This window comes from Salarias fasciatus, chromosome 10 (assembly GCF_902148845.1).
Source record: "Salarias fasciatus chromosome 10, fSalaFa1.1, whole genome shotgun sequence".
Taxonomy (NCBI): domain Eukaryota; kingdom Metazoa; phylum Chordata; class Actinopteri; order Blenniiformes; family Blenniidae; genus Salarias; species Salarias fasciatus.
Genome location: NC_043754.1, coordinates 25,602,086 through 25,621,668, shown reverse-complemented (window position 1 = coordinate 25,621,668; position 19,583 = coordinate 25,602,086). Strand labels below are relative to the sequence as shown.

Below are 19,583 nucleotides of genomic sequence, written 5' to 3'. Positions count from 1 at the left end.
AGTGTTTAGCTTTAGACAAGGAACTAAAAAAAATAGACCACAACGAATCATAAACGGCAGAGAACCGAGTAAATATTAGCACGTGGAGCTGAGAAAACAGCCTGTCGGTTCATTCTGCCCAGACGCGCCGGTGTCCAGCCAAAACACACAAACACGTGATTAAAGCAAATTCAGAGGTTTAATGGAGCCAGAAGTGAAATAAAATCTGTATTTAGTTATTTCAAATGAAACATATAAGTGGTACTTTTTCTAGTGTGATTTGGTTGTTTTAAAATTGATTTTCTCTCCAAACATTTTTTCCGTTGAAAAAAAAAAAAAGAAACCTTGTAAATATAAATATTTCCTCATTTTCAGACTCAGTTGTGTCCTTATGAAGTGGAGTGTGTGTCATGTGCGGCCCTCACTCATCCAGTCACACAAATAAACAGATAATTATTCCACCGCCGGATCACAGCAGCGCGCACAACACCGGCGCGTAAAACAAATGGCGCGTAAAGAAGAGAAAGCCTCTCCAGAGGAAGAGACCCGCCAGGCAGACGCTCCACCGGAGCCGCTGCTCAACACTTTCTCCTCACGCACGAGCGGCCGCTGCAGTGAGACGATGGCACCATGGTGCGTGTTGTTACAATCCTCTCCAAACCCGCCCCCCTCCCCTCCTCCTCCACTGGCCGCCTCCTCCGCACGCGGACGTCCCGGTCATATAAACCTGGGGCCTCACACCTCCAGCAGGGTGGAGTTTCTCGCGCGGACCGGACCGGAGCTGAGTCGTGGAATGAGACGTTCGGGCGGCGCGTGTGGCTCCGTGGCTGAAGCTGCTGTCTGAAGCATGACGGCCGCCGTGGAGTAGCCGCTCCGGGGTTCCGGGGATTGCTTTTCTCGTGTTGAATGAGCCGCTGAGCAGATCTCCACCGAGCCGCGGGGCCGCGCACCATGAACCTGATCGGGGGCTACCAGCATCACCACCACCTGGTGCACGAGCCCTTCCCCTTCGTGCAGCGGTGCCACCAGGACGCGCCGTACTTCCAGAGCTGGGTGGTCAACCACGGCGAGATGCCCGCGGACTTCCAGATCCCGGCGCCGTACCCGGCCGCGGAGCTGGGCGCGCCCGGCGCCGCGCACGACGGCCGCCTGGAGGGGCTGCAGGCCGGCGTGGGCAAGCGGAGGGCCGCGGGCCCCAAGAAGGAGCGGCGCCGGACGGAGAGCATCAACACGGCCTTCGCGGAGCTGCGGGAGTGCATCCCCAACGTGCCCGCGGACACCAAGCTGTCCAAGATCAAGACGCTGCGCCTCGCCACGAGCTACATCGCGTATCTGATGGACGTCCTGGCCAAAGACTCCGGGGAGACGGAGGGCTTCAAGGCCGAGATTAAGAAATTCGAGAACCGGGATTTGAAAAGGAAGCGAGAGCTGGTGAGTTTGTCGGGAGGCGCTCTCATTCCCAGCAGCAGCGGAGTCCTCTGACCGGACCCGGGGCTCGGTCCCACGTCCCGCATCCACCGGGGTCCAACACTCCCAAACTCTCTCCGGGTCGGATTTTCTGTTCGTGCGTTAAATTCTGTCCATGCACGGAAGAGGTCTTTCTCTCGAGCCATTCAGACTCGGTCCATGATGAAGGGAAACATTAAAGCAGAGAGGATTCTGGTCTATGGATCATTTCCAGACCCGGAAGCCTGGGAAACGGTTTAAATCCAGCAGTTCGGAGTGACTGATCAATTTCTCACCAGAATCCCAGCTCGTGCTTTTCACCTCAACTTCTTCCAAATGACAATTTTATTAATGCTTTTTACTCTTCATCAGCTCCGAAATATATTTAATGAACAATACACTAAACTGAAGGCCGGTGTGTTTATCTGCAGCTTTACTCACTGCTTAAAGCATTAAGATTAAAATATTATAACAAAACAATCACAAAGTATTATAACAAAACAATCACAAAGTTCTGTGACTTTGATGAACCACTCAAATAAATACTAAATATTTTTTTACGATTAGGATTTTTTTAATAGTCTATAAAACGGAAAATGTGAATTCGAATTTAAATCTCTTTTTCACAAAGGTCACTGTGCGTAAAAAAACACGCGTGTTGCACCAAATATAAACGTTTATTTTTAAATAAAGAAAGAGAGAAATGTATTTAGTTAATAATTGAATTGACACAAATAATAAGATTTACAGGAAGAATTGAATTTATATGAAAACGCAAATAAATAATTGAATTTCTAGGATCTGATAAGGTCACTGCGCAAAACGCGCATGGCGCGTCAAGAACAGTGTTCCTAGATAATTATCTTATTTATTAATTACATTTACAATTATACAACAATTATAATTTAATACTTTAATGACTAATTAAATTTTTATGAATTTAACAAGGCAGCTGCAATAAACGACACGCCAAAAACAGCTCTTTTAAAAAAAATGGACTAATGATTGAATCTATATGAATTTGACACATTAAGTACTGAAATCTCCAAAAATGAATAAATCACAAACGAGTTATTTTTGATTTAACAGCTCGAAACGTTTTGAATCGAGTTGATTTCACGACTTTTTCTGTAAAGTTTCTCCTGTTTGTGGAACATCCCGCATGGATGAGTGAAGGACTGAGTTCACGCGCTTAAGAGAAGGTGAAGGTGATGAAGAGCTGCGGATGATGGTGATGATGATGATGATGATGATGATGATGAAGGTGTGTTTTCTTCCTCCTCCTCTTCCTCACAGGCGGACGGCCTGCAGGAGCCTCTGTCCGGGGAGAAGAAGGTGAAGGGCCGGACCGGGTGGCCGCAGCAGGTCTGGGCTCTGGAGCTCAACCAGTGACACACACACACACACACACACACACACACACACACACACACACACACACACACACACACACACACACACACACACACACACACGGACTCTTCAGGACCTTTGATTTTTGTGGTATTTCTTCTGCTTTGTGATGTTTTTTGATTTTCCACATCTGCACGCGCTGCTGTCCAGATGTTTGTACCGGAGAACATCTGTTTGACTGAGGAAGAAAACTGTGTCTCCCTGATTCTCCGCATAAGTTATGAAGAGGAAAGTGTTGGTTTGGTGCAGCAGCAGAACGTTTCTTCAGCTTTTCCTTCATTCTCACGTTTCACACCAAAGTATCAGCGGTTTTCTGGGTTGTGGATTTTATTTTATTGTATGTTTTAAATCTATGACACTGGAGAAAGAAAATGTTTTTATAGGTTAATTTGTAAAAAAAAATGTAATCTCAGTTTGTCCTTCAAAAATCTTTAAAATTAATTCTTGTACTTTTAAAACTGAGAAAAGAACCGGATATTTTACCGCTGGAAGAATTAAGTCACTTTTCTCATGATTTCCAAGAGAAGCAACTCAACTTTAAATTTGGTGAAATTAAATATTGAGTGAAGAAAAAGGAAATTTATCCAGATTTTTAATAAAATGGAAAAAACAAAAAGGTAACTGAAGCAATTGGACCTTTTTATTAGTTCAAATATAAGAAAATAGTGTAAATGAAAAACTGATCTGAGGCTGAAAATACCAAATAGGAAAAAAAGTCACATGTAATGAAAACGAAACAAAAGAATTTAACGTTTTTAAATTTGAAGAATTAATTGGCATTAAATAAATGAACATTTAATTTTTAAAAAGACTTTTTGGCATTTTGAATCACAGCTGAATAACACCGGACCAGAAAACAATATAAAGATGACTGCGATGTTAAACTGCTTGATTAGAGCCAATGAAAATGAAAATATGGAATTAAACTAAAATGAACAAAAAGGAAATACAATCTAAATGAATTTACATGTTAAGATTTAAAATAAAAAGTGAATTATTTGCGCTACCTGAACCGAATCCGAATTTTTGAAAACCTTTAAAAGCATTTTTCTCCACTTTGAGGATATTTGATTTGTTTTTCTGCCTCTTCTGTTCCTGTAAAGTTTTACTGAATCTACCTCAAAGCTTTAAGAGTCGCTGTCTGCGAGGAAACTTCCGGAACAGACACACACACCCCTCCGAGAGATTTATGTGATGTGAAGTTCTAGAAAGTTCTGTTATTAAATGGATTATTTTAAGACACCCGCTGTGTTCCGAACTGTTTTTCTGCCGTTTTTGAATGAATATTAAATGTGAGCGTTTCATTTGGTTGATCAGAAAAAAGAACTCGAAGAAAAACTTTGTTTGCATTTTCACTGAACGAATGTACCAGATTAACGCCTTTAATCTGGGTTATGGAGACACTGGTAATTATTAAATTAAAAAATTTGTAATAAACCTGTAATAAGGATATTTGAAAAAAAAAAGGAAACACTTGATTAAAAAAATATTTTCTGGTTTAAAATAATCCAGCTATTATGCTCGAGTTAAATTATGAAAAAAGTCTTTTAATCCTAAAATGTGGCTCTAATGCGTCAGAATGCCTTTTTGATCAACATTAATGAAGAACGGTTTTCCTGCAAATTTTAAAAAAAAAATTCTCCAATTTTGTTTTCGATTAATAACAAATTATTCCAGAAGCTTTTGTCGCAATCTTTATGACGTGATGGTGAAAATAATCCCGTTTCCCCCTCGTGAGGAGGGAAGGTCTGAGGCTGCTGCTGCCCCCTGCTGGGTGAAGAGCGTCACTGCAGACACAAAAACAACCACAAACAATCCATTTTCATTGAACCACTTAGAAAGACAGAGCAGCCGGGTTGAGCCTGTACAATACATTTATTAATATTAGGAGCGCCAAGCAGCCGAGTTTAAATAAGCTTCCTCTAGCACAGCGGTTAATGCGGCTCTGCGAGCTCTAACAGTTAATCTGGATCGACCTACACACTAACGCTCCTGCAAGCTGCAGGCAGGCTGATGGACACAAAACCCAACATAAAGCCCAGAAGAGGAGCGTGAAGCTACGACGGAGCCCGGGAGGAGCCCGGGTCGAATCCCGGCGGGGACGGCCCTCCTGGAGGTGTGGACGTCTGGACGTCCCGCGGTGAAAAACACGTGAACTTTAGAAAAGCAGCTGACTGAAGTGAAAGACGGAGAAACTTTAACTTTTTACACCTGAAGTGAAGAAGAGAGCCGACTGTACAGAAACCAGGAGCAGCTCCGGACACCACAACCCACCCACACCCCGCCAGGTCATAGGTCAAAGGTCAGTTCACTCACTGTCCCTTTTGGCACGAGCGTCCGTCACACATCCAGAAAGAGAAAATCCATCAAAAAGAAGAAGAAGAAAAGAATGAGAACAGAGTCTGTTCAGTAAGGCAGAGCTGCAGGACGAGTCCACCACGCTGTCTGTATACACCAGGGGACAGGAGGACCGAGGGGACAGGAGGAGGGACTGGGGGGCCGGCGGAGCAGGACGGCTGCAGACGGACGTCCTTGAGGACATGAAGACGGGTCCTGATCCTCCTTCCTCTGTTCAGCGTCCATGAACCACAGAGGGGGGATCGGCCGCTGCTGCTGTTCTCATGGAGATGGTTTAAGAGTGAGAGAGAGAGTGTGTGTGTGTGTCCTGTGGTGTGTGAGTGAGTGTGTGTGTATGTGTCCTGCTGGGTGTATGTGTGTGTGTGTGTGTGTGTGTGTCCTGTGGTGTGAGTGTGTCTCAGTCCAGAGGTTTCCCTGCGTCTCCTTTCTGGTCCAGCCGGCTCTTGCTGCTCTTCACCATGTAGATGAAGTACGTCAGCGTCTCCTTCTCGTTCACCGGGATGTTTCTGAAGTGACGGCTCACCGTCTGCACACACATGCACACACACACACGCACACACACACAGTTATCAATAGCTGACTGACTCTGCTGTGCCTGAAGCTGAACTGAAGCAGGTTTCTGTGTTTCAGGAGAATAAAGTCATTCCTGCAGCTCTTCATGACTTTCTGACATTTCAGGTGAAACCAGCTGTAAGGTGGGCCACAGCGCCCCCTGGTGGCACAGTGGAAAGCCGCAGGTTTCACTGGAGAGAAACTCTGCTGAATGCTTGAAAACAGCATTTTCATGGTTTATTTTCTTACTCTGCTTTAGGAAGACGTTATTAATAACCTCAGAGCCACCAGGGTACACGAGGCCTGATAGAAGGATCACTGCGTAGCTTCAGGAGAGTGTCAGGGTGCCGGTACCTCGGCCAGCTGAGCCTTGTTGAGTCCCGGCCTGGTCTGCAGCTTGTAGTGTCTCTTGTAGCGTCTCAGCGTGTTCACCTGCAGCTGGAACAGGTCCACCTGCAACACAGCAGCCGCCGTCAGTCCCGGCACCTCCCGTCCCCCGGTCCAGCCCCGACACCTCCCGTCCCCCGGTCCAGCCGGGACACCTCCCGTCCCTCCGTCAGCCCCGGCACCTCCCGTCCCCCGGTCCAGCCGGGACACCTCCCGTCCCTCCGGGACACCTCCCGTCCCTCCATCAGCCCCGGCACCTCCCGTCCCCCAGTCCAGCCTGGACACCTCCCGTCCCCCCGTCCAGCCGGGACACCTCCCGTCCCTCCGTCCATCACGGACACTTCACTCTCTCCTGATGTCTTTTCATTTAGACTTTACTTGATTTCAACACTGACTTAAAAAAAATAAATTCTTTTAATTCCAGGATAAAAACTGATGGAGGTGAAACTGCTAAAGGAGTGGGGACAGGTGGAATGGCTGAGCATGAAGAGAATAGTTCATCTAATTAAATAATACGGAAATATGGTGAAACTAGAATTATTCATTTACTACTACAGCTTTTTTAAGAGAATTAAAACAAAGAAAAAGACATGAAAATGGAAAAAACGAAGACAGAAATGAAGAAACAGTAAAAGTAAGGGTGAAATCAAGAAAAAGTCAGAAAAAACATTTAAAATACAAAAACAAAACGATGCACATGGAGAAAAACAAAAATGAAATAAAAAATGACAAAATTTGGGTAAAAAAAATAGGAAAAACAAAAGGAGAAAACTAAGGATATAAACAAATAAACGAAAAGGTTAAATGAAGAGAAAGGGAACTCGGTGCCGGAGTATCCGGAGCCGCTGAGCGGCTGAAAAACACGGGAACACTCGTCAGGAATCTGAGGACCTTCACCAAACTGAACCTGGTCCTGGGTCGAGTCCAGCAGCCGAGGACTCACTGCTCTCCCAGAGGCTTCTGTCTTCGTCTCACGAGGAGGAAGACGGGATTAAAAGCTGAATGTAACCGGGGGAGCGGCCGTACCTCTGGAACCTCCACGTCGTGGTCCGGGGACTCTCCTCCGTCGTCGCTCGTCTTCCTCTTCCTCTTGTTGCGGACGCTCTGGATGAAGTTCTTATGGAAGTCGCAGATGTAGAGATGTCTCACCTGTCGGGGCCAAAACAAAGAAACTGTGAGGGGCTCAGTTCTCTGACGGGCCGGGGCGGAGCATCGCTTAGACCAGGTTTGGTCCGCGACCCTTATTTTGGAAAACCCTGAATTACATTAAAGATGCAGAAAGTGATGAATTGAAGATGTTGAGGATTGTGGCCAAGAAAGTGAACTCTCAGTGGGTTAAAGTATTTGAGGACGTGATGGGAGTTCTACCGGGGCTGGAGGACCGAGCTTCCCGGCGAGCAGGCGCCTCCAGCGGGCCGCCGGGCTGCCGGAGGCGGGCCTGCCCGGCTCACTCTCCCCCGACACGGCCCGGGACACCCGGGACCTGCTCACACCAGCGACACGCTCCTCCGGACAGCCTCAAAACACCCAGAAATCCGCCTTTTGTCTGTTCACGTCAACTCGAAGCTAACCGGCTAACTAGCGTTAGCACACGGACCTGAAGTTGGCTTCACACGCGTAGGCTGCGGGGAAAGTTGGTTTGCAGCAGCAGGGAGCAGATTTTAGTTTTTTTTTCTGTTTGGAACCAGAAAAGCCAAACAAGTTTCTCAATGATCAATCAGATTCAGATTCTAATTCAGTACATTTAAATGTTAAATCGAGGTTTACGAGTCAAAGACAGGAAAAAGATTTTAACCACAAAATGTAAAATCCTGAGGAAGGCCATTTAAACCGTATTTACATTAAACCAAACCAGGATTACATTACCAGAGTAGATGGTCTGAAATGGAAACAGTGCCAACTGAAATACAACTACTTGAATTTAAATTACTGTGATCCTAGAAACTAGAAGTATGAGTTGTTTTTCTCAAGTGTTCATCAGAACGGACCCGAGTGACAAGAGACAGATCAAGGAACATTCAGCTTTCTGGTAAAATTTCAGGACCTAAAATGCTCTCTAACCTTTCCAGTGAACTAAACGTGACCTCTGAACTCTGCATCAGCCACTGTGGGAGGTGGAGGCGTTACAGTGTGGGTGGAGGTGTGTCCGGTCGGTCCGGGACCAGCCCGGTCTAGCCGAGGAAGACCACCCGCCCATCCAGGCCCCGAGACCCGCATGAACAACACCAGCATCATTTCATGGTCATGGACCACGGTGCTCCAGCAGCACGGAGGGGGGATCATCATGGGTGAACGGCTGCTGGAGGCTGGGGGATGTCACATAGGTTTCGTCATAAAAACAGTGCAAACGGCGTCGTGTAAACGGAGCCTAAGCTGCCTTCAGAGCAGCATGCCATGAAGCTTTCGAGCTGGAACTGATGCTCAAGGTCACGCGGCGGGTTATTGAGCCGTGGAAATGTTCTGCTGTGGTGTATCTTCCACTGCTGGCTACAGCTTCAATAAACTACGATCAGGAAGTCACCTCTGATGCTTTACTTACACTGAATACTTTCCAGATACTGTATTTTTAAGATTGGCATCAGTGGTCATCTAGCAGAGGTCACCGGTTTGATTCTGACTCTCCCCCTGTCCACACGTTGAAGTGCCACTGAGCAACACACTGAACTCCACACTGCTCCCACAAGGACTGAAAACTATGGTTTCAATAGAAAGTCTGAGATGAGGAAGTCGCCACTGACGCTGAAAGGCCACACTTTCACAACATGACTATAGCATGAATGTTATGCTTTCCAAAAGGTTCACCCCAACGGAGACTTTTACAGAGTGAAGTCGGACTGGAGCAGGAAGTGTAACTTGTCGTTTAAATACACTCCGATTCAGAGGCCAACTTCAGTGCTGCTGTTGGCTGACAGCTGAGCGGACTGCGGGTAACATTCTGCCCTCCGCCTGACCGCTCTCACCCCTGACACACTCTCTCTCACACACTTACACTCTTGTCAATGTCCAGCTTGAGTTTCTTCTGGGATATGCTCTTCTGGATCCTCTTGCTGAAGGAGGCGTTTCCAGCGGAGCGGCCGCAGCGCTCCCCGTCCTCGATCAGGCAGCAGCTCTGGCCGTAGAACGGCGGAGCGGGCGGTCCGTCGTGGCTGTCCTCCTCGGTGCTGAATCCGTTCATCCTGCGGGCTGTCCGCCACACGCACGCCGTGGGAGGAGCGGGTCTCCGTCGGGGCTCGTGCCGGGTCTGGGTCCGGGCTCCTGCCGCCTCTCCGCTTCACGCGCTGCCCCCTTTTGTGAAAGACAGCCCGGTAACGGCAGCCGCGGCTAGCGAGCTAACGTGGCTAAGTGCGCAGCTTTCAAGCGAACAGCTCGTATGTTCTGAAGCTGGCTTATTTGGAGGCACGGTTTCTCCGCGTTGAAGACATTTTCCTGCAGTTGTTGCTGAAATCGCCACATAAAAAGCATAAAAAGGACTTGTGCGCGTGACGCTGGCTAGCTCCGGTGCTAGCTCCGGCGCTAACAGGACAGCACGGTGGATGAGGCACAAATTCCTTTGGTGGGACCGCGGCACCAACCCCCCTTCAAACGACACAAACACCCGAGAATTCACATTCGCGGCACCGACCGCGTGTCGTCCCGAGTTTAGCGGCCAGAACCGAGTCCGAAATTCGAAAGAAGTTTGAAGAAATCACGCTTTTCCAGTGGATCAACAGCCGCGGTTCTGCCGTACAATGGATCGTGCTCCATCATCCCGTGCTGTGATTGGTTGATTTTGAATAAAGGCGGGACTAAAACACTAAGTGGAGGATTCTATTGGTTAGTCGACACGTCAATCAGGCAGCGGGTTCTTCCTGTATATGTTTTCTACTGTGAAGTGAGAATAAAGAGTTAAAGGAGGAGTTGTCTCCGGTTAAAAGGAGGATTTTATCCATCGGGTTCCCTCCAGAGTCCACACAGGCGTCTGTTTTTATAACATAAACACATTCCAGTGACTTTGCGCTATCTGATCGCCAGATATTGTCAAAATGCACCTGTAAGAAGTGGAAATCCACGTCCAGGGCCGCATCTAGACAGCCTGTGTGAGGGGCTAAACAGAGAGGCGAAGAGGGGCCCATCCAAGCATCCCATGTTTGGATCATGCATTCTGTTATATAACCTAGACTGATTATGAGAAATGAAACCCAGATTCTTCTCCAATATGTTGTTTTCTTCGTGCATCTAGAACAAAGACATCAAACACATTTTGGTTCAGGGGCCACAAACAGCACAATTTCATCTTGACTGGGCCAGAACGGTCAAGTAATATCATAAAAACGTTTCAATTTAAAGTTTGTCTTTGTTGTGGCACTGAGTATACATGATGAAAATGTCTATATTTCCACAAACAAACAAACAAACAAACAAACAAACAATCAAACAAACAAACAAACAAACAATTACTACAGAAAATGAGTACAATTTCAACATGGTTTTTTTAGACACCCCTCCTTAACCTTCTCTTAAGCTGTTCTATTTCACATTGCTTTACAAATTCCCCTTGGCAGCATGGCTTTGACACTCATTTGATCACAAAATTGCAGTTATCTTTCATGGTGGCATCACTGATTTCTTCGCCCGGGCCTCCCTGCTGTGTTGTGTTTCCAACTCAATGATAATAAATTTTAAAAATAAATTATTTCTTTGACATTTTGGTGATTTGCTCGATGGTTTGGCCAGATCGGAGCCTCTTGCGTGCCAGTTTTGGCCCATACTTGACACTTCTGATGCAGAGCCACTCGTCTGACTCATTTTGTTCTTTGGTATATCTCTTTTTTCAGATAAGACAATCCTTTATTTGTCCCACAATGTGAGAGTTTGCACGGTTGCAGCAGCAGTATTAAAGGAGTAACAGTGGAAAAGAATACTAAAAGAAACAATAAGATAAAAACGAAAAATGACCATGGCAGTGTTCAACATTTCTTTCACGATAAAGATGACACAGATTGGAAACATACTAAAGATTATGTTATTATTGCAGAGAAGAGAAACAGCAAATTCTCCTGACTGTCAGGGGTTATATTAGGATTTGATATCTTGATGAGTCAGCATTTAATTCATTTATGTCACAAAAACACTAAGTTTAAGTGTTGCATTGAAGAGTGTTATTAGAAAAAAATAATAATTCCAAGTATATGGAAGGATATAGGTGTGTTGAACGTGAGCATCCTGTCTACAGTAAGGCAAATAATAGTGATGAGTCAGAAAGACTGTGCCAGGAGCGTTACACACTGCATGGCTTCGTTGAATCAATGGACCAAACCGGAGCTGAATTCATCTTCAATGGTTTCACCTGTCTACAGTGTAGTTCCCAGTCTGACCGCCAGGTGGAGACAAATGTCTACAAATGATCCTGAACTTCTGCCTCCTTCAGCGTGAAGATTTCCAGTCAAACGTTTTCCCTGATGTTCATACCGGCACTGTACAGTTGTATTTCAGAGACTGTTTGAGTCCAGCAGACTGACAGGAGCAGTTAGAGAGGCTCGTTCTGAGAAGTGCAGACGTGAAACTGGTCGTCCTCGTGGCTGTGCATGCAATGTTCTGTTTTCTGCAGGCGCTCCAGCAAAAGAAAAGGAAAATCCAGACATATTTTAATCCAGGTCGGACTAACATGATGCTGTTCCCCACTGACTTCAAAGGAAGAATACACCCTGCACAACACAGACACAATAGCTCACACTGACGTACTGCACATTTACAGAACCTGCATCGCTTCGTTGCAGATTTCTCTATCTGGAGCTGATTTTCTGGTCCAGCAGATATGGAGGTTCATCTGTGGTACTGTAGCAGCTTTCTCTTGTCATACAGAGACATCTAGTGGCCACAGACGATATTTACTGTATGTTTTGACATGCAGTTCAATTCCCATTTGAAGGCACAGAGGATGTTTTCATCCTAAAAACAGCAGCAGCTCCCACTAGTGGCCCAACGTGAAAGATACTTTTTTTCGTCATCTCTACCGTTGAAGTATAAACGGACATCATCTTCAAATGAGGATCTTAACGCAGAAAAGATGCATTTTCACACTGAATCTGTGTTAATCATGCAGGTTTGGCAGCGATGCTCTTTGTTGTCATTTGTCTGATGTGATGTTTTCTCTCGTTGGGGAAACCATCTGTCTCATCATGGTCGACTAACAGCTGAGAGGGTAGGAGGAGGAGGAGGAAGAGGAGGAGGAAGAGGAGCAGGGAAGGAAAGAAGATATAAGACGTATTAGATGAGTAAAGACAATTGGATGACCTTTTTTTTTTCTGGGAACGTGCTGAATGGCATTAAGACTGTTTCATGGATCGATGTGATAGGAAGCTGAGGGAAGGTGTGGGTCGCCCCCCCGTCCCCCCCTCCCCCCCTCGCCCTGAGTGAAGGGGACGCTGATCGACTTTAAAAGTGTTGGATGATGGAGCGCCGACACATTAGCGGGTTTCTCACTCTGCGGCTGAGAGGTTCATCTCACGGGGGAAAAGCCACTCGGAGGCCATAAGATGTAAAGTGGTCTCGCCAAGTGTTCAAAGTTGTCTCTTTCGTGACGAGCCGAGCGTTATACGACTCCCCCCGGGAACCGCAGGAAATGGAGCTGCGTGTAAATCACCGCCGGCCGAGAGCGGCCTTCAGCACTCCGTGTTGACAGATGAAACGATTATGACATTAACATTTAGTGAAAGTGTGTTTTAACGCCATCAGTCATCGGGCCGATCGTAAAAGGAGGAAGGGAAACACAGGCGAGGTGAGAGGAGTCACGGCGGACGTCTGCAGATCCAGGATTCATCAGCACCGAGCAGAAAGTCTGAAATCAGCGAGAAGAAGTGAAGTTCATGACTCAGATGAAAGCTTCAAATGACAGTGACTTCAGTGACAGGAAGAAATGACTGGTTCTGATCAGGAACACACACACAAACATACAAACAAGAAAATGGGGATGTTGGTGATTCACTGGGTGGGAGCGTCTCCATAAACTCCAGTCTGCTGCGCTCATTATCTATCAGAAGTGATCCAAGGCAGGCAAGAGAGAAAGGCAGAAAGAAGTCATTGAATGGTGAGAAGGTTATTAATGGAGGTGGAGGATAAAGGCTGCCTGGGGTGGAGGAGCCTCTGTGGCTCCAGCTGCTGCAGAGGTTCATGCCGTTAGAGCTTCCTACATGAAAGAAGCGAATGTAAAGCAAAGAAAGACTCCCTGCCTGCATTTAACCCTTCTTATTCACGGTAACCTTCACCTCACAGAGCAGAGAGCCGCTGAGCGCTCTGCCGGGGACTCTGGGAACCGCTCCACTAACCCTGAGACCGCCACGGCTCTCCGGACCCGGTGGGGGGGCGGGGGCTCAGACCCGGTCCCGGACAGCCTCCTGCATGCTGCTTCAACACGCCTGGCCGCACTGACAGGTCGTTACTGGGCCGGGCTCCCTGATGACAGGGTCATTACCGTCAGGGGTGCTGAAGCAGGGAGAGAGCCGGGACATGGAGGACATGCAGTCCTCCTGGTCTGAGGAGCCTCCAGTCGTCTCCCATCCACTAACACTCTTCAGTTCAGGGGCAAACAGCAACCAGCTCAAATATGGAGTGAGTATGGGTAAAATAGTGACATAATGATCTTTAAATGTAAAATTCTTTGTTTTTCTTATTTGTGGTGCAGAGTGCGCGTGAAGGAAATGTCTCTATTTTCACAAAACCCAAACAATTAGATGTAAAAATGACAATAATCTTAACATAAGACCGATGAGCCTCCTCCGCCTGGCTTCACCTGGCGTCGGCCGGATCGGCCTCCATCCTCTCTGATCCTCTTCTTAGATCCTTGCAGGCAAATTAATGTGCTTAACATTCACCAGAAATCCCCATATCTGAAGTATCTCCTCCTCCCTGCTTCCGGAAGCATCTCCAGTCATCTGCCCACTGGAGTGTATATTTTCAAACCAGCGGACCCTATTTGCTTTAACGCAGGGCCTCTTATCAACCCAAACATGCCCTCCGGGGCTCGGCGAAATCTGGCTTGATAAGATTATCTCCCAGACAGATACACTTACATAACACAATCTGTTTCCCAGCCTCAGATCCACGGGTTATTACAGAGTTTTCTGAACAGAAATTAATAGAGAAAAGTTGCCCTCCGTCTTCCTGCTGCCGGCTGGTGAGCAGCCCTGACAGGGCAACATAAATCACATTAACCACGCTTCGGGGGAAACTCACCGAGACAAAGATGCTCAAAAAAAAACTGGCAAAAGATAAAAAACAAAGAAGAGAAAAGCCATCAAAATGTTGAGAGAGGATAGTGGGCAGACAAACTGGGGAAGCAGAAAGTGGGCATGTGTGTTTTGACAAGCCGGAGCAAACGGATTATTGTAGAACAGACAAATTGTGGGTTTTCATGAAGTGTTCAGGCGCAGAGATTTCTCCTCTCTCAACGCGATGCTGCTTTCCTTCCTCCTCAGTCCTGAACACAACTCACCCAGAAAGACTGCAGCTGGAGCCCTGCTCTCCCACCGCAACTCACCCAGATAACCTGTCTGCACCACTACAGCCATCCATCATCCATCCATCATCCATCATCCATCCATCATCCATCCATTAACCACCATCCATCATCCATCCATCCATCCATTAACCATCATCCATCATCCATCCATCCATCCATCATCCATCCATCCATCCATCATCTATCCATCATCCATTAACCATCCATCATCCACCATCCATCCATCATCCATCCATCCATCCATCATCCATCCATCCATCCATCATCTATCCATCATCCATTAACCATCCATCATCCACCATCCATCCATCATCCATCCATCATCCATTAACCATCCACCATCCATCATCCATCATCCATCCATCATCCATTAACCATCCACCATCCACCATCCATCATCCATCCATCATCCATCATCCATCATCCATCCACCATCCATCATCCATCATCCATCATCCATCATCCATCATCCATCCATCCATCCATCATCCATCATCCATCCATCATCCATCATCCATCCATCATCCATCCATCCATCCATCATCCATCCATCCATCCATCATCTATCCATCATCCATTAACCATCCATCATCCACCATCCATCCATCATCCATCCATCATCCATTAACCATCCACCATCCATCATCCATCATCCATCCATCATCCATCCATCATCCATTAACCATCCACCATCCACCATCCATCATCCATCCATCATCCATCATCCATCATCCATCCACCATCCATCATCCATCCATCATCCATCATCCATCATCCATCATCCATCATCCATCCATCCATCCATCATCCATCATCCATCCATCATCCACCATCCATCCATCATCCATCCATCATCCATTAACCATCCATCATCCACCATCCATCCATCATCCATCCATCATCCATTAACCATCCACCATCCATCATCCATCATCCATCCATCATCCATCCATCATCCATTAACCATCCACCATCCATCATCCATCATCCATCCATCATCCATTAACCATCCACCATCCACCATCCATCATCCATCCATCATCCATCATCCATCATCCATCCACCATCCATCATCCATCCATCATCCATCATCCATCATCCATCATCCATCATCCATCCATCCATCCATCATCCATCATCCATCCATCATCCATCATCCATCATCCATCCATCATCCATCCATCATCTATCCATCCATCCATCATCTATCCATCCATCCATCATCCATCCGTAATCCATCCATCATCCATCCACCATCCATCATCCATTAACCATCCATCATCCATCCATCATCCATTAACCATCCATCATCCATCCATCATCCATTAACCATCCATCATCCATCATCCATCATCCATTCACCATCCATCATCCATCATCCATCCATCTTCCATCCATCATCCATCCATCCATCCATCATCCATCCATCATCCATCCACCATCCATCATCCATTAACCATCCATCATCCATCCATCATCCATTAACCGTCCATCATCCATCCATAATCCATCATCCATCCATCATCCATTAACCATCCATCATCCATTAACCATCCATCATCCATCATCTATCATCCATCCATAATCCATCATCCATCCATCATCCATTAACCATCCATCATCCATCATCCATTAACCATCCATCATCCATCATCTATCATCCATCCATCATCCATCATCCATCATCCATCATCCATCCATCATCCATCATCCATCCGTCATCCATTAACCATCCATCATCCATCATCCATCCATCATCCATCCATCATCCATTAACCATCCATCATCCATCATCCATCATCCATCCATCATCCATTAGCCATCTATCCATCATCCATTCACCATCCATCATCCATCATTCATCCATCCATCCATCATCCATTAGCCATCCATCATCCATCCATCATCTATCGAACCATCCATCCATCATCTATCTATTCACTATCCATCCATCCATCCATCCATCATCCATTAACCATCCATCATCCATCCATCATCCATCGAACCATCCATCCATACATCCATCATCCATCCATCCATCCATCCATGCATGCATCATCCTTTCACCATGCATCCATCCATCCATCCTTAAATCACAGACAGCCCCTCTCAGCCTTAATAACTACAGAACTCAAAGCGGCGGTGGCGGTGGTGGTGGCGGTGGCGGTGGTGGTGACGGTGGCGGTGACAGTGGCGTCCTCGTCTTTCACACATGATTATTTTCCCCTCGTTCCGATGCATCCCTCTTCAGCAGATGCGCCTCGGCGCTTTATGAAAATCACGGCCCTGAAAAGCACCTGCTCCTCCAGCCGGCTCGACGCCACTGCGAGCCAATTATCCCGCCTGTCACCGGAGGGAATGGAAAAATTTCCACCGCAGTCTCATTTTCTGACACTCGAGGGAAACGCGAAAGGACAAACAGGTCCGCTGTGTGTGGAAACGGCTTGTGAAGGGATCTGATAAACTGTCGCAGCGCGGCGACACGGTCTTCATCAGCAGGCAGGGACGCCCTGCGAGCTCGCTTCACCTGAGAGGACTCCCGCCTCTTCAGCCGCTGGGACGACGGACAACTTCAAAAACACTTTAGGCTTTCGGATTACTGTCAGTCACATAAACCTTTACATGGAAAACACAGACGTAATGAAGGAATACCTCACTTTTTACTGCAACGAAGACAAAATGATTGCAATCAATCATACAAACCAAGAGAAGAGGGCAGAAAGAGAGCACATGTCATTTATTCTGTTATTGGAAGATCATTAGATTTATATTATATTTATTCACTTTAGGAACATTTATGCTGTTAAATGCCCAGCCCTGCTAATGTTTTCATGTGAAAACAGAAAACTTCTGCTGTGCTTTCAGGATCTGTTTACATGTCAACGCCGCTTGGAGAAGCTGAAAACGCATGTTATTGAAAATGACTCTCACAGTGGAACTTCCTGAAAATGCTTTTTGGCACGTTGACAAATTCCTGCAGTTTCCTTTCAGAAGAGATTCACATTTCAATATTTTTTAATGCAATCCACTGTACCATTCCATGGAAACAGCAGAAACACCAAAAACAAGGTAGGTAGCAGGCCAGCCCATGAGTTGTGTCTGTTGTGTATCAGAGTCTGTATGGTCTGTACTTCTGTCATCGTCAGTCGTTCATGTGTTATTCATCTGGCTCTATAGCGCCTCTCTCAGGAACAGCAGGGACGTGCAGCTGCTCTGCCAGCAGGTGGCTCAACATATCAATAACGACAGTCCACACACACACACACACACACACACACACACACACACACACACACACACACACACACACACACACGCTACAGAGAACAACACACACAGTCACGTTTTGCCTGTAATCCAGCTCCCGGGAGGTTTGAGCTCAGGAGGAGGGACGGTATTGTTCTGAATGGGGATTAAAATAATTACATTCCCACCCGGACAAATCGCACCCGGCGAGCGCGTGAAATCCAAATCGGAGAATTTTTGAAACGTTGCACCTCGGGAGCTGTTTTCTAAAAGTTGTGTTTTCAGTGGCTCTGTGCACCGCTGTCGTGTAAACGGTCACTCGAAAATCTTTCCGTTGCTGTCGGACACAGCAGCTCTGGATCGCCGGCGATTCTCCAAATGCGCCTCAAGTGCTTCACAAAAGTCCAAGAGGAGAATTCAACTGAAGAATCCGAGCAGCTTAAAATGATGAAAGCCTTGTTTGTACTACTCAGACGTGAGTCGAAGGCTTTAAGGAGAGTAATCATGGTTAAAGATAGCGTCTTTAACATTACACCCACAAAAGGAAATGAGCACAGAAAGTGTGAGCAGAGAGCTGTTTACATTGCTGCAGTCCGGAGAGGAAGCAGCCTTGGACAGAGGAGGAGTGTGGAGGCTCTTCACAAACACCGGACCTTGAAATGATAACAGTAATAATCCTTCCTGCCTCAAACTCTCTGCTTTGAATTTAGAAAAATGGCCTCCAATACTGTACCGAGCAATGAAGTATGCAGACCGGAGATAAAAGAGGCAGCAGAGCAGAACAGAGGCGTGCTGTCCTACTCTCAGGTCTCGTTCATTAGGAGGGGTGTTCAGCTAATGATGAAAGTCAGAAGAAGATAAGCTGAAAGTAAAACAGACAGGAAGTGTAAATCAGCTGGGGGACGTCAGGGGAGCTGTCATTAATCCACTAAACCTGACAGCAGCGACCACTGCTGTGAGGTTAGTTAGTGACGACAAATTTTGAAATTTGACCAAATGAGATGTTTCCCAACCTGATTAAATGTTCTGATCTCTAAGATACGATGAGGGAATCTGACGAGCCGACGTGGAGATGAAGACAGAAATAAGATGTGATTCAACTAAACATAATGAAAGGCATGTTTGTCAAGGGTGATCAGTAACGAGTCAGAGCAAAAGTTAAAGTCGGTTCTGAGGTTCCAGTTTGGCTCGGTTTATCAACTTTAAAGGTGCATTCAGGAGTTTTGCTACCTTAAAAATACTTATTTTCCACCATAAATATGTTACACATTTTTAATGATGTGTACAATGTGCCCTGACATATTCATTACAAGTACCTCTAACAGCGCTAAATTGTCACTTGAAAGTCACAGTGCCGGTCCGGCACCAGAGTTTTTTTGGGGAGAATTTGAAAGGAATGACGTAATGCGCGCTCTGGCTGTTAGGTTTCGTTTTGTCCGCCATTACTCCGCCAGATGCTTAGTGAGCAACAACTGAGCAGGAGCTTCCAGAAAGTAAGAACAGACTGGCTTCTAGCACTGCCACAGCTCCACACAGACTCCACCAGGTAGAAGAAACTTACATCTTACTTGAGCGCTACTAAACGAGCGAGGAAGGAGTCCCCCTCTTCCGTGCACGCGAGCCGCAGGGACGAGTTTTTCACAAAGCTGCATTACGCCCAAGGCCTGCAGGGGGCGCTGTTTCGCATAAAACGTGCAAACTCCTT

General features: G+C 46.5%; 2 protein-coding genes across 3 annotated transcripts; one reads left to right on the top strand and one right to left on the bottom strand.

Moving 5' to 3' along the window:
• Positions 1-930: 930 nt before the first annotated feature.
• Positions 931-3,148, top strand: LOC115395552 (heart- and neural crest derivatives-expressed protein 1). 2 transcript variants are annotated; one of them, XM_030101133.1, is made up of 2 exons: positions 931-1,410; positions 2,722-3,148. In XM_030101133.1, the coding sequence occupies exons 1-2, from the start codon at positions 931-933 to the stop codon at positions 2,815-2,817; spliced, it is 576 nt and encodes a 191-aa protein (XP_029956993.1). In that variant the 3' UTR covers positions 2,818-3,148. The 2 variants fall into 2 exon arrangements, with proteins under 2 accessions (XP_029956993.1, XP_029956992.1); XM_030101132.1 differs by having other exon boundaries at positions 931-1,452; positions 2,740-3,148.
• Positions 3,149-4,664: 1,516 nt separating this feature from the next.
• Positions 4,665-9,892, bottom strand: sap30l (sap30-like). Its single transcript, XM_030101737.1, has 4 exons — positions 9,125-9,892; positions 7,162-7,284; positions 6,103-6,201; positions 4,665-5,722 (listed from the first exon to the last, which is right to left on the bottom strand). The coding sequence occupies exons 1-4, from the start codon at positions 9,308-9,310 to the stop codon at positions 5,594-5,596; spliced, it is 537 nt and encodes a 178-aa protein (XP_029957597.1). The 5' UTR covers positions 9,311-9,892; the 3' UTR covers positions 4,665-5,593.
• Between the last annotated feature and the right edge of the window lie 9,691 nt (positions 9,893-19,583).

Excerpts from the sequence above, each read along its gene's own strand:
- LOC115395552 (XM_030101132.1), top strand. The coding sequence starts at position 931 with ATGAACCTGATCGGGGGCTACCAGCATCACCACCACCTGGTGCACGAG. Across the intron at positions 1,453-2,739 it reads TCATTCCCAGCAGCAGCGGA|CCTCTGTCCGGGGAGAAGAA; the intron begins GTCCTCTGACCG and ends GGCCTGCAGGAG.
- sap30l (XM_030101737.1), bottom strand. The coding sequence starts at position 9,310 with ATGAACGGATTCAGCACCGAGGAGGACAGCCACGACGGACCGCCCGCT. Across the intron at positions 7,285-9,124 it reads AGCTGGACATTGACAAGAGT|GTGAGACATCTCTACATCTG; the intron begins GTAAGTGTGTGA and ends TGGCCCCGACAG. Across the intron at positions 6,202-7,161 it reads ACGACGTGGAGGTTCCAGAG|GTGGACCTGTTCCAGCTGCA; the intron begins GTACGGCCGCTC and ends GCTGTGTTGCAG.